The sequence below is a fragment of the Centroberyx gerrardi genome, chromosome 12 (assembly GCF_048128805.1).
Source record: "Centroberyx gerrardi isolate f3 chromosome 12, fCenGer3.hap1.cur.20231027, whole genome shotgun sequence".
In the NCBI taxonomy this organism is placed as follows: Eukaryota; Metazoa; Chordata; class Actinopteri; order Beryciformes; family Berycidae; genus Centroberyx; species Centroberyx gerrardi.
This window is the reverse complement of record NC_136008.1, coordinates 21,328,782-21,340,332: the sequence shown is the minus strand read 5'-3', so window position 1 is coordinate 21,340,332 and position 11,551 is coordinate 21,328,782. Positions and strand designations below refer to the sequence as shown.

Here is an 11,551-nt window from a genome sequence, read left to right as displayed (position 1 = left end):
ATGTACCACTGCAAACAAGGGGTGAAACCGCCACGGCTAGGTCCCTGGATAGTGGCCGATTCTGGGAAAAATATGTTTTGGTTGCAGCGTGGCCGTTGTGATAACTGTGTTTTTAACGCCGTGCGCAAAGAAGAAGGAAAGAGCCCGACCCTGGAGATCTTGACGTCTCCATGCTAGTTGGGGTTGTGTGCACCTTCCCCTGCCGCTGGCAGATGGTGTGAATATCAACAGAGAAAGGACCTGGGAAGGCCTGCAGAACAAAAAGTGAAAAGGGTTCCTCGACAGTTACAAAGAGGCCCCATGGAGAGGTGGGGGGAGTGGCCTGCGTCCTAATGGATAAAAAGAAAGGCGGGAGGGGGTGGGGGGAGGTAGAGTTTGCAAGGGCATTCGCCACCGAGGAGTGAGAGTGGATGGAGAAAATGCGAGGGCCGCAGACTCGATATGTGCGGAGGCGGGGGGTCGGGGGTTTAACATGCTTCGTGCTGGGTGGACAGAAGATCGGCTGTCACTCTGTAGTTGGCTTGGCTCAACCTCCCTCCGACCACGCAGGAGGTGGACAGAGAACAAGTTGAAATTGGATGACTGTGTTTTTCTGACTAATTGCTTGCAGTGCAGCGCATTATGCTGCTTTCATCTCATGTAAAGATGTTTTAATGTTGAACATGGCTTCGTCTGATTTTCTAAACCCAAAAATCACATCTGGCAGAGAAAAAATTTAATTTATGCTATGACAATTTCCATACATTTGGATGAGTAAACTATATAGGCAATATCACAAACCAAAACAGATATGAAAACTGTTCTGCACATACAGTAGTTCAATGATTATGTTTATTTCTGAGCCACAAATCTTTCTAGAAATGCCATTGGCTTACTAGAATGTAAGCAACTTAAAAATGTCATTACAAAGTGCAAATAATATCATTTTAATGGAGAGCTTGTGAAACTGTGATGGGCAAGCCGTCTCATTTGTGATTACTACAGCAGAATAAAATGGAACTAATATCACAATTCATGTTTCTGCCCCACGATATGTATTGTCACATTTTTTTATTGTGATATATTGAATTTCGATATATTGTCCCATCCCTAGTTCCTGCTGAACGTGGCAGTGTGGACTCTCTCCCTTCCTAGCGAGTGGTGGGATCAGATGAGACGGCTGCAAGGGCCGGGGAGTCTCCCTGAAAAGCGGCTCAGCTCAGCGGTGGTGTTTCATTGACATGGCAGGGGACATAAAATCTGTCATTTTCATCATGTTCTATCGTGGGTAAACCTGTTTCCCGCAGCTTTCTCTATCAGATATATGTCTGTGTGGGTTTATGGCCGCGGAGCCGGGGCCATGCAGGCCCGATCGATCTGCAGGAGCTATAGGATTTAATAGGTGCAGAGCTCTGGCTAAGGGGAAGGGGTGGGGAGGGTATATTTAATCACTAACAGGGAGCAGGGTGGCGAGACCCGGTCACCAGCAGTTTTTGTTTTATGGGAAGCCTCTCTTTTCTATTTTAGGCTGCAAAATTAAAACTACAGGATACTCTTAGTAGAACTGCTGCACTTCCTCCTAGATTTTTCTGTCTTTTTATGTCCTGCCACCATGGTACATGGTATGGCATGTACTAATGGTACATGGTATGTGGGACATTATGTTGTCATGGTGACGTCTATCTGTCTTCTATGTATGTAGAGACATCCTTGTGAACACAATAACTCAAGAACAATACATGATAGACACTTCATACTTATTTTCCCTATAGAGCAGATGATCTGATTAGATCTTAGAGCACCTTGCTGCATACATTTGCATATTAATGAGGAATAACTGATTCTCATGAAACTACTATAACTACTTAATGCTTTAAGATACGGAGTTCATATTAATACCATACATGTGTTATGTTAAGACAAGTATGTCACCATAGAAATATTTGCTAATGAATGCATTAATTAGCTTAATTAATGACCTCATTAACATAACTTGGTATGTTTAATATATCATGGTGATTATGGCGGGACAGTAGGCAGCTCAATCCTCTTGTTTTGTTGTTGCTGATGAATTGGCCCATGGTCATCAGGTCTCTCTTAGCATAGGTGAGAACAAATTTGATCTTGTAGTTTTTGTCATTATGAAATTGCCAGAAATGTATTTAGACACTATATCGTAAAAAAATAAAAATAAAATAAAAATAAAAAAAACGCATTGAGGAGCTTTCAGGATGAATGTTCCTTGTAATCTGTGTGCGTTTGGTGATTTAGATCTAATAATCTATCACATCACATCAGATCTTATTACTAAGATCTTGTTTTTCATCAGTGGTTGCTTCACTTTGTCCCCAAATATTTAATGTATATAAGCAGATGTGGAAGTTTTAGAGGCAAATGATAGTAGGTGCAGGGACTTTGCCGATACCGTAGGGTTTTAGTTGACTAACGCTCATGAATACACCCCTTTGAAATGGTTCTCTTCTTTATACTTTATTAGGATCCCCATTAGCTGACGCCTTAGCAATCGCTACTCTAGGCTTCTGCATTCAAAGACTGTCGACTGCGCTCTGCTCTAACTCTCACAGCATTCACAGCCCCCCTGAGTGACCTTGAACTTCAGCAGCACACCTCGCTACAACCCCACACACCCCTCTGCCTAATGCTATTATGCTCGGCCCTGCATGCTAAAAGTCATTGGTGGTGATAGTGGCTGATTAGATTGTGTCCATTGATCGCGCTGCATGCTGTTAGGACGAGGACGGCGCGGGCTGGAGCTTCTGCCTTCCCTCCTCAGACACACTGACAGTCTGAGACAGAGGAGACGGAGCCCCATGCAGGGCAGCAGATTGAGTTATTGATCAGTTCTCTCCTCTCCTTTCTCCTGTCTCTCTCTCTCCGCTGCTCCGAGAGACCCCGTCATCAGGATAATGAATTTCACTTATTGCAGATTAACGGCATAAGGTGCGTATGGTAATAATGGCAGAAATTAGCTCTTTGTCACCCCCTCTGGATTTCCAGGGGGAGATGAGGAGGAGGAACATAGTGATGGCTACTCGGTCTGAGGACTGTGATTTTAACAAGAGGGAATTGAAAGAGAGAAACTGCATGAAAATGAAGGAAGTGAGGGAGAATTAAGGAGAGACTGGGAGGACTGTGATTTCAGCATCGCTGAAGCACTGGAGGAGAGTTAGCGCCTAAGAGTTCCGAGGCAAGAAATTCAGGTTGATGGAGGAGAATGAAGGAGAATTTAGAGAGGAAGAGAACACCGAATAGCAGGCTGCCCTGTAAAAGGGAGAGGGCAAAGAGGAGAGATGAGAGCAAACGATTCAAAAGAGACGTAAAGAGGTGGTGAAGCAGGAGGAGTAAAGTGGAGGACAGAGAGTGAGATAGAGAGAGAGAGAAAGTACTGTAGTGGTCATACAGTCGCCAGGCAGCAATGCCGCTTAAGGGGCGGCCATTGTGTTTCCAGCACCCAGATTGGGGTGGTAAAGAATGAATAATGAGGCTTGATTACAGTCCATGAGACGGCACATCGTTCAGAATCAATCCTCCAGGCAATTATGGGCGGCGCAAACAGTGGCCCTCAGCCCCAGCAGCCCGGACAGAACGGGAAGTGATTGTGTCAGAGGACAACAGCATCTTCGTAAATGACTTGTTGCCTCCTCACGTCGGAGCCATTAGCGCTTTCTCTGGTCCTGCAGCACATTCAGCCGCCCACGTGAAAGCTTCCAATGCACGTGTGTGGAAGCACATAAGCGCACAGGCATGCATGTGTGTCATACGCATACACACATACACACACACACATACAGATGAGTGTATGTTTCCCACTTGTTTCAGGTATGGCTTTGGAGTGCTGGATGCAGGGCTGATGGTGCAGCAGGCCGTACGCCTCGACGCCGTGGCTCCGCACAGGACGTGCACACAGGAAGTCACGCTCCATCCCGCCAGGTAGACAAGCTTTGTTTTTTTTATTGGGGAAAAAAAAACATTTTGAAACTGTTTGCTGCATATGTTTATATAAGCCCCACAATGTTTTATGTTCTATTTTTATTGCTTTTATTGCTTTTTATTGCTTACTTTACATTATATTTTTGTGCCTATTTCCCCTTTTTTCCTTGCTGTATCCTATTACTTTTGCTGCTTCAACAAAACAATTTCCAGACGGGGATCAATAAAGTTTCATCTTATCTTAAGCTGCTGTCACTGCTTTGTGTGTGTTTGTGTGAGAGTGTGTCTGAGAGAGTGCAAGCATGTGAGAGAGAGGGTGTTCACTGACAGGCATGATCTGTTGTTTTATTGGTCAGGATCCTTGCTTCAGGAGGAGTGGTCAGTGTGAGCATCCAATCAGAGGGCTGCCATGGGAGGGCTGATGAGGTCAACACTCTGGAGCACGTTCAGGTCAGACGGACATGAGATGTCATGACAATGAATTGTTCAAAAATCTATGATGATATGATATGCCCACTGGTACACCATGCTGCAATCAGTAAAGATATGCAGGTTGAGTGAGTTTATGGCTCATGCCATATACTCACTGTACTGTGGGTCTAAATCTTATCTGACTCACAACCTTTGCTTTATTCCAACCCCTCTTTCTCACCAATTTTTCCTGTGACTGTTGACAATGGACAAATAAAGGAAATATGGCATTCAAGACTAATCTTTAATCACATCAAGCCATGTTGTCTACCCTTCCATAGCTTCTGAAGTTTCTTCATTTCTGCTGTTTTTTTACATGCTAAATGTACTTCTCTCAACAAAGCCTGAACATTTCACATAAACAGCATCCACCAGGTTGTCTGTTATGTGTTTTATCTGGAACAACAGCGATACAAAAGGATGTAACTGTGATGTGTAATGTGTTGGCCGTGTCATTTGCAGAAAATGGCGTGTCTGTGTGTTTTCGCTTGCGTTCATGCACATACATGCAGATGTACTAATGTTTAACTGTGTATGCATGCATACATATACATCTGTGTGTATGTGCACATTGAGTGTGTGTGTGTGTGTGTACTTGTGAAACAGCGAGGAGAGAGAGCGGGAGTGTGTCAGCATGTAAATTGAAAAGGCTTCATCTTTGCGGCTCTCCTCCCTGGCAGAAAGCGTGGGTCAGGCCATCGCTGCGAGGTGTGATTGATGGACGTGTTGCCGTGGTAACGCGCCGTAAACAGGAGCGGGCTGTCAGTCTTTTTGCAGCTTGGCGGCTCTCTCTGCGATGTGCCATTGTCACACCAGATGTGCTGCTTGAGATGAACAGGGACAGGGAGGGTGTTTACTGGAGGGGATGGGGGGGTTCGGGGGCAACTACATGTGCTTATTTAAATCATTTAGCTAATATTCCCCTTAGCCGTTTTACTCTGTCTCTTCTTTTTCTGATCCTCTCTCTTCCTACTTTTCCATCTTCCGTTTTGGCGGGGACTATGGATCATTCTCTGGCCATCCATTGGTTCGTCCATCCATCTGTCACATGCAATATCTCCGACAACACTGATCAGATTTGGACAAAACATGGGGAAATGATGCATCTCAGCACTGCATTGTGGCATTTTCAAAACTACATTGATTGGCCCTAGGGGGGGGGCCCTAAAATACTAAATTGTGCCACGCTAAAAATAATGCCATGCTAAATTGTTTGTTTGTCCATGTGTCACATTCCATATTTCATACATCATTGATTTGATTTTGACAAAACATGACAGAATGATGCATCTCACCGCATTCCGACATTTTCAAAATTGATGCTGATTGGCCCAAGGAGGGGCACGATAAATGCATGACAAATGTAAAAATTTGAATAACCAGTCAGTCCAGTACACTTCAAAAGATTCGGTCCACTGAGTATTGGCTCCTCTTCAGGTATTCCTGTCCCACACAATAAACAACCACAAGGTGACATATTTGTTACCGATTGGCCTAGAGGGGGACTGCATCATTGGTGTGGGACGACATGTTTACTGTTTGCTTTCTCTTGTTCTTTGACCCTCTATTTCTACCCTCTCCCTTCCTCCCTCTTGCTTTCTTTCTCTCTATATCCCTCCATCCCTCTCCATGTTCACACCATCCTCCTCACGTCTGTTCACGTCTCCCACCAGGTGAGGGTGAGCATCAGCGCCGTGTGTCGCGGTGACCTCTCCATAGGCCTGGAGTCTCCTGCAGGCACCGTGTCGCTGCTGCTGGACACCCGGCCCAACGACGCCTCGAGCGCCGGCTTGAAAAGCTGGACCCTGATGAGCGTCCACTGCTGGGGGGAGCAGCCGCGAGGCCTCTGGACCCTCCAGGTGAGAAGGCCTCAAGTTTGGGACCTCTTACTTGCAATGTTATGGGTTCGAATCCAGCTGCTGACAGCCTGCATTGCATGTAATTTCCTCTGTCACACATCGGTCACTCTTCACAGAAATTATATTTCATTCAAAAAGTTAAGTGTATTGATCTTTTTTTATGATCCCAGACTGAATAGTCACTTGAAAACAGCTTGATCCCCAATGGCAACTGTTTGGAAAATCCTGAGCTAGCTGTAGGTTTTGTTTTTTCTGTATGCAAGGTCCCTGCCCTCTCACAGTGACACTACTTTCCAACATATGAAGTGCAACACCAAGAGCCGTATGAGCAAAAAAAAAAAAAAAGATATGGAAAAATACATAGCTTCCTGGCATATATAGTCATTTTCATATAATCTCCTCGAAACCCTATTTCACTTACCCTCTCATGATATAGGAATGATTTGCTCTGGTTCACATTGTCCCCTTCCAGTAGCGGCGGTGTATAGATGTTTAAAAATAGCCCGGCCCAGCACAGCACAGCTCAGCTTGGTTCAGTTCATTTTGCCTCAGCAGTGTGAATCATCCTCTACTTTCATCTCCCGGCTTCAGCCAAGCATGGCAATCTTCATTTTCCTCCCCACGCTCTTCTTCTTCTTCTTCTCCTTTTTTTTTTTTTTTTTTTTTTCTTTTATAGATGTGCTGATGTTTGATATGGAGGAAGGAGCTAAAATGGAAGGGAAATTAAGACTGGAAGGTTAAGTAACCTTGGCTGGGTTTGACAGACACAATACTGCCGACGTCTGATTAGAATCCATACTCACAGACAGTAGCGCGCTGAGGTCATTTACTGTATATACGTGTGGGTGGTAGCAGTGGAGGTGGTGGACTCACTGTGTGTGTGTGTGTGTGTGTGTGTGTGTGCGCGTGCGTGTGTGTGTGTGTGTGTGTGTGTGTGTAAATAGGCATCAGTCCTTGTAAACAGTTGGAGGTTTATAGAGAAAAAGCTGTGGAGATGAAAGACACCCACCACCCAACCCCCGTCCTCTATCCCCTACCTCCTCCCTACAAACACACACACACACACACACACACACACACTGTCTCTTTCTCTCTTTCGCCCTCTCTCCCTCTGTCTATCTCTCTCTCTCCCACGTCCTCGCGCAGATTTACTGTCCCCTCTGTGACCAATTACCAAGGCCCAGCACGTCGCAGAGACGGGGAGGAAACACCGCGAGCCGAGCCACATAACGGAGCCGCTGCTCATTACCGGAGGGCCGAGACGAGTCACCGCGACGCTCGCAACACGAATTAACACTCGCATCTGACGCCCGCCATGCCTTAGCACACCGCTAATCAGCACACACACACACACGCACACACACACAGCAGTCAACACTCGTCAGCCTTACTGTAAATCGGGGAGAGACACACGCACGTACACACATGCTCGCTGTAAATACGACGGAGTGTTACGCTGCTTAAAGCTTCAGAAGTAAAGTCAGAGCAAATGGGGACAGAGAGAGAACGACACTGTGGAAATTAGAGAGAGAGGTAGGGACAGAGATACACAGACGCTCACACACAGAAACATGCACACACACACAGAAACACGCACACACACACAAACACAAACTCACTACAATGTCCGATACGCCCTTACTGGCTTTTGAATGATTTGCATAACTACATATTCTCAATTTCGGAACTGTTATATTTTATTACAGATATTGATGATTATGTACCATTGTATAAACCAAATAAAACTCATCTCAACCTGGTTTGAAAGTATGAGCCAGTGGTTCTGAAGGTGGGGTCCTTGAGGGTCCCCAGCAAAATTAGCAATAGTTTGATGTCACTATAATTTAATTCGCTAGTAATTATCCCAGTTAGAGAATGTATAAGAATGACTATTCTAATCATAGGTTTCACTCTCACCACTATTATCTCCCCATATACAGTGTAGACAGTTATACAATTCAACAACAAAAGCTTCCCATAATGTGGGTCGCAGAGACAAAATCTTGTCCAATGTCTGCAGTTTGATGGTTTTTGACATTGTTTTCACTGAATCATTACACAGAGAGAAATAGAAGGCGAGGCGACAAGACTGTGATAGAAAGATGGAGAGGAAGAATGAAAGACAGGGGGGAAAAATGGAGAACGGAGGCCCTGGGAAGAGACTTTAACTGGACTATCTCCTGGATCAGTGTTTAAAAACTCAAGGGCAGCAGAGGTGGGGGGGGGGGGGGGGGTGTGAGGAGGAAGATGGGGAGGGTCTGCAGAGAGTCGGTATTGATTCGTCATGATGACAATTGTCAAAGAGCGCTGTGGCGGTGGTGTTGGTGGGAATAAAAGCAGGACTGAAGTGAAAAGGGAACGAGTGTTAAGGCTCGAGGCTCGGCTGACCTTCCAGCACTGTGAAGGAGAGGAGACCGCAGGGCTGGAAACACGCTCTCTCTCTCTCTCTCTCTCTCTCTCTCCCTCTCTCTCTCTCTCCTTATCTACTGTCACCATGCTCGCTCTACCACCATCTGTGGTGCCTCGCTCAGCTCAGCGGTTTTACTGTTTATCAGAGGCAATACTGCCAAAGCAGGATATAGATTGTACCCCGACAAACCATTTATTTCATTCAGACCATGTAGAGATGGTTAATCATTTGGTTTGAAAACAATAGTACATAATCATCAATATCTGTAATGACTATTAATTATTGGGTTGAAAACGTGCTATAGAATATTTCGTAATCATTAATATCTATAATTATGAATAACAGTTCCACAATTAAGAACATGTAGTTTGTGTGTTGTGTACTCAATCTTTCTGTCAGCATCTCTCTCTCTCTCTCTTGCTCTCTCTATCTCTCTCTCATCCCCTCATTCTCGCCTCCCCTCTCTCTTTCTCTGTCTATCTCTCTCTCTCATCCTCCCTCTCTCAGTTCATTCAATCACCTCTGCCCTCATGCAGTGTAAAACAGAGGTAACATTGCATAAAATGGAAATATGACAGTTTAAGCCATTTGTTTTGCGTTTTGAGGGTTAGCGTTGGGTTAGTGTTAGTGTGTGTGTGTGTGTGTGTGTGTGTGTGTGTGTGATTGTGTACTGTAGTGAATGTTTTTTTTTTCAAACTTGTAACTATGACTGGCAGCGTTTTTTATTTCCTTCTGCTGCATAACACAATGGGTTTTCAAAGAATAATTGAGAGGGGGGGTCATTATTGTGCTCTGCTTCCACTGAAACCTCTGTCTCATACACACACACACACACACACACACACACACACACACAGAAAAAAAACAAAAAAACACAAACACACTCATACATCGCCCTCCCTTACACCCTACCTGGCTCCATGCTGCCATGCCCACAGGGAGTGTGTGTGTGTGTGTGTGTGTGTGTGTGTGTGTGTGTGTGTGTGTGTGTATTCCTACTCCATGGTGGGGTGGCAGTAAGGCTGGGCTTTGAGCAGAGACATGCCTGATTCCCAGTGGACTTTGGGGCTCAAGCCGACCGCTACTAGTGCTGCTGTGGAAATATAATGGCAGTATTTAGCCTGCAGCACTTTGGTTGGCAACCCCCCCCAACACACACACACACACACACACACACACACACACACACACACACACACTGGCCATGACTGACAGATCATATATTTACCATCATAATCCCTGGTGCCACATCTGGAGTCCCTGCTCTTCCTCCTCCTTGTCCCCTTCCTCCTCATCTCCCCAGTAGATTGTAGAAACCAAACGCTCCCTGTAGCAACTGATCATGTAATAACTGATATATGAAACGATATTGTCTTTTTATCAAAAATCAGATGTCAGCCAGTCAGTGTCGTCTATCTCTGATATGATGCATATGATGCAGTTTGATTGTTTACATATTTATTACAGAGTTGTCATTAAAACCACAACTGGTTGTGTATGGGAGGCTCACATATGGCTCAATGAACAAGTTTTATTATTGTTATTATTCTGGGTTTCACTGGAGAGTTTTAGTGGCCCATGATGGTCTAAATGCTGCTTCAGAGGCTTTTCCAAAACTCCGGGGGAAACACTGAATCCTTGTAAAACAAAATATTGGCCATTGGCAAATTCAGTCCAAAAATACCAGTATCAGCCTTCAAAAACACATATTTGAATCCTAGAATGGGTGGAAAATGTAACAAAAACGTATCACTTAATGTAGCTAATAACATCTTCTTTGTTATATTTTGTTTAAAAGTTACACCCCTTATGATATAATAATGTATTGCATTATCAGGAAAATACATTATTACAATATCAGGCTTTATGACATTTTTGACTCATTTAGAGGGACATTTTATCACATTTTCACAAGTTATTACATTATCCGGCAATTATTACATCAGTTGCTGTAGACTTTCCCATTGTATTAAGCGGCAGGACTTACACACATACTGTGTGTAAACAACAAAGTCAGGCTTGTTACTCAGAAAAAGTCATTTAGTCATTACTGATTTTAAAAAGTAATGTGATTACTTAGTTAGGAAAACAAAGGGAGGGATGGGGGTGGGATATCATTTTTAGATAATTCAACATCAATCTAATATTTAAAGATGGTGATAATAACCTTTTTCTTGATTGGTAACTATTATTACTGAAGTTAAAATATAATGTTGCAGTACTTGTTACAGGGAAAAGTTGCAATATTACTGTAACTGTACCACCAAACACTGGGAAACAAGTGTAAAAACATGTATATAAGTTTAAAACTAACAGCATATAACTACACAGGCTCACACAGTGCACCAAGCTGGCAGACACACTGTCAAAGCATAGTTACTAATGTGAAAACACACACACACACACACACACACACACACACATACACAGTCTCACAAACGTGTACTCTCACCCGCAAATATACACATACACACACTCCCTCACTCTGGCCCAAGGTGGATTTCTAGAGGTGCATATATTTGCATATATTTGCATGTTTAATGAGTTTTGGGAGATCAAGAGATCCAAGCGGCCCTTTGTGGATATTTCTTTCTCTTTTTTGTGTGTGTGCGTGGGGGAGTGGGTCTCCATGTAAATATCACCCACTGTGTGTTGGCACCCGTCACAGATGGTCGGGGGCGAGGGCACCCTGTGGGCACAGGATACCTATTTCTGTTTGTCTGCCGAGTGTGTGTGAGAGAGGGAGGGAGAGAAAGTGTGACTGTGTGTGTGTGTGTGTGTATGTGCACGTGGGTGTTTATGTTTCATGTAATGTGTGCATTTGTGTAAGTGTATCCTTGTGTGTGTTTTGTGTGTGTGTGTGGTGCAGTATGCGCGTTTG

At 44.3% G+C, this 11,551-nt stretch overlaps 1 protein-coding gene across 1 annotated transcript in view; it reads left to right on the top strand.

Annotated features, from left to right (window-relative positions):
* Nucleotides 1–11,551, top strand: part of LOC139914223 (endoprotease bli-like) — a 149,352-nt gene that overhangs the window by 117,384 nt on the left and 20,417 nt on the right. Inside the window, exons 13-15 of the mRNA XM_071902488.2 lie at nucleotides 3,820–3,930; nucleotides 4,287–4,380; nucleotides 6,075–6,260. Coding sequence (XP_071758589.2) covers nucleotides 3,820–3,930; nucleotides 4,287–4,380; nucleotides 6,075–6,260 — 391 coding nt within the window. The remainder of the gene's footprint in view (nucleotides 1–3,819; nucleotides 3,931–4,286; nucleotides 4,381–6,074; nucleotides 6,261–11,551) is intronic.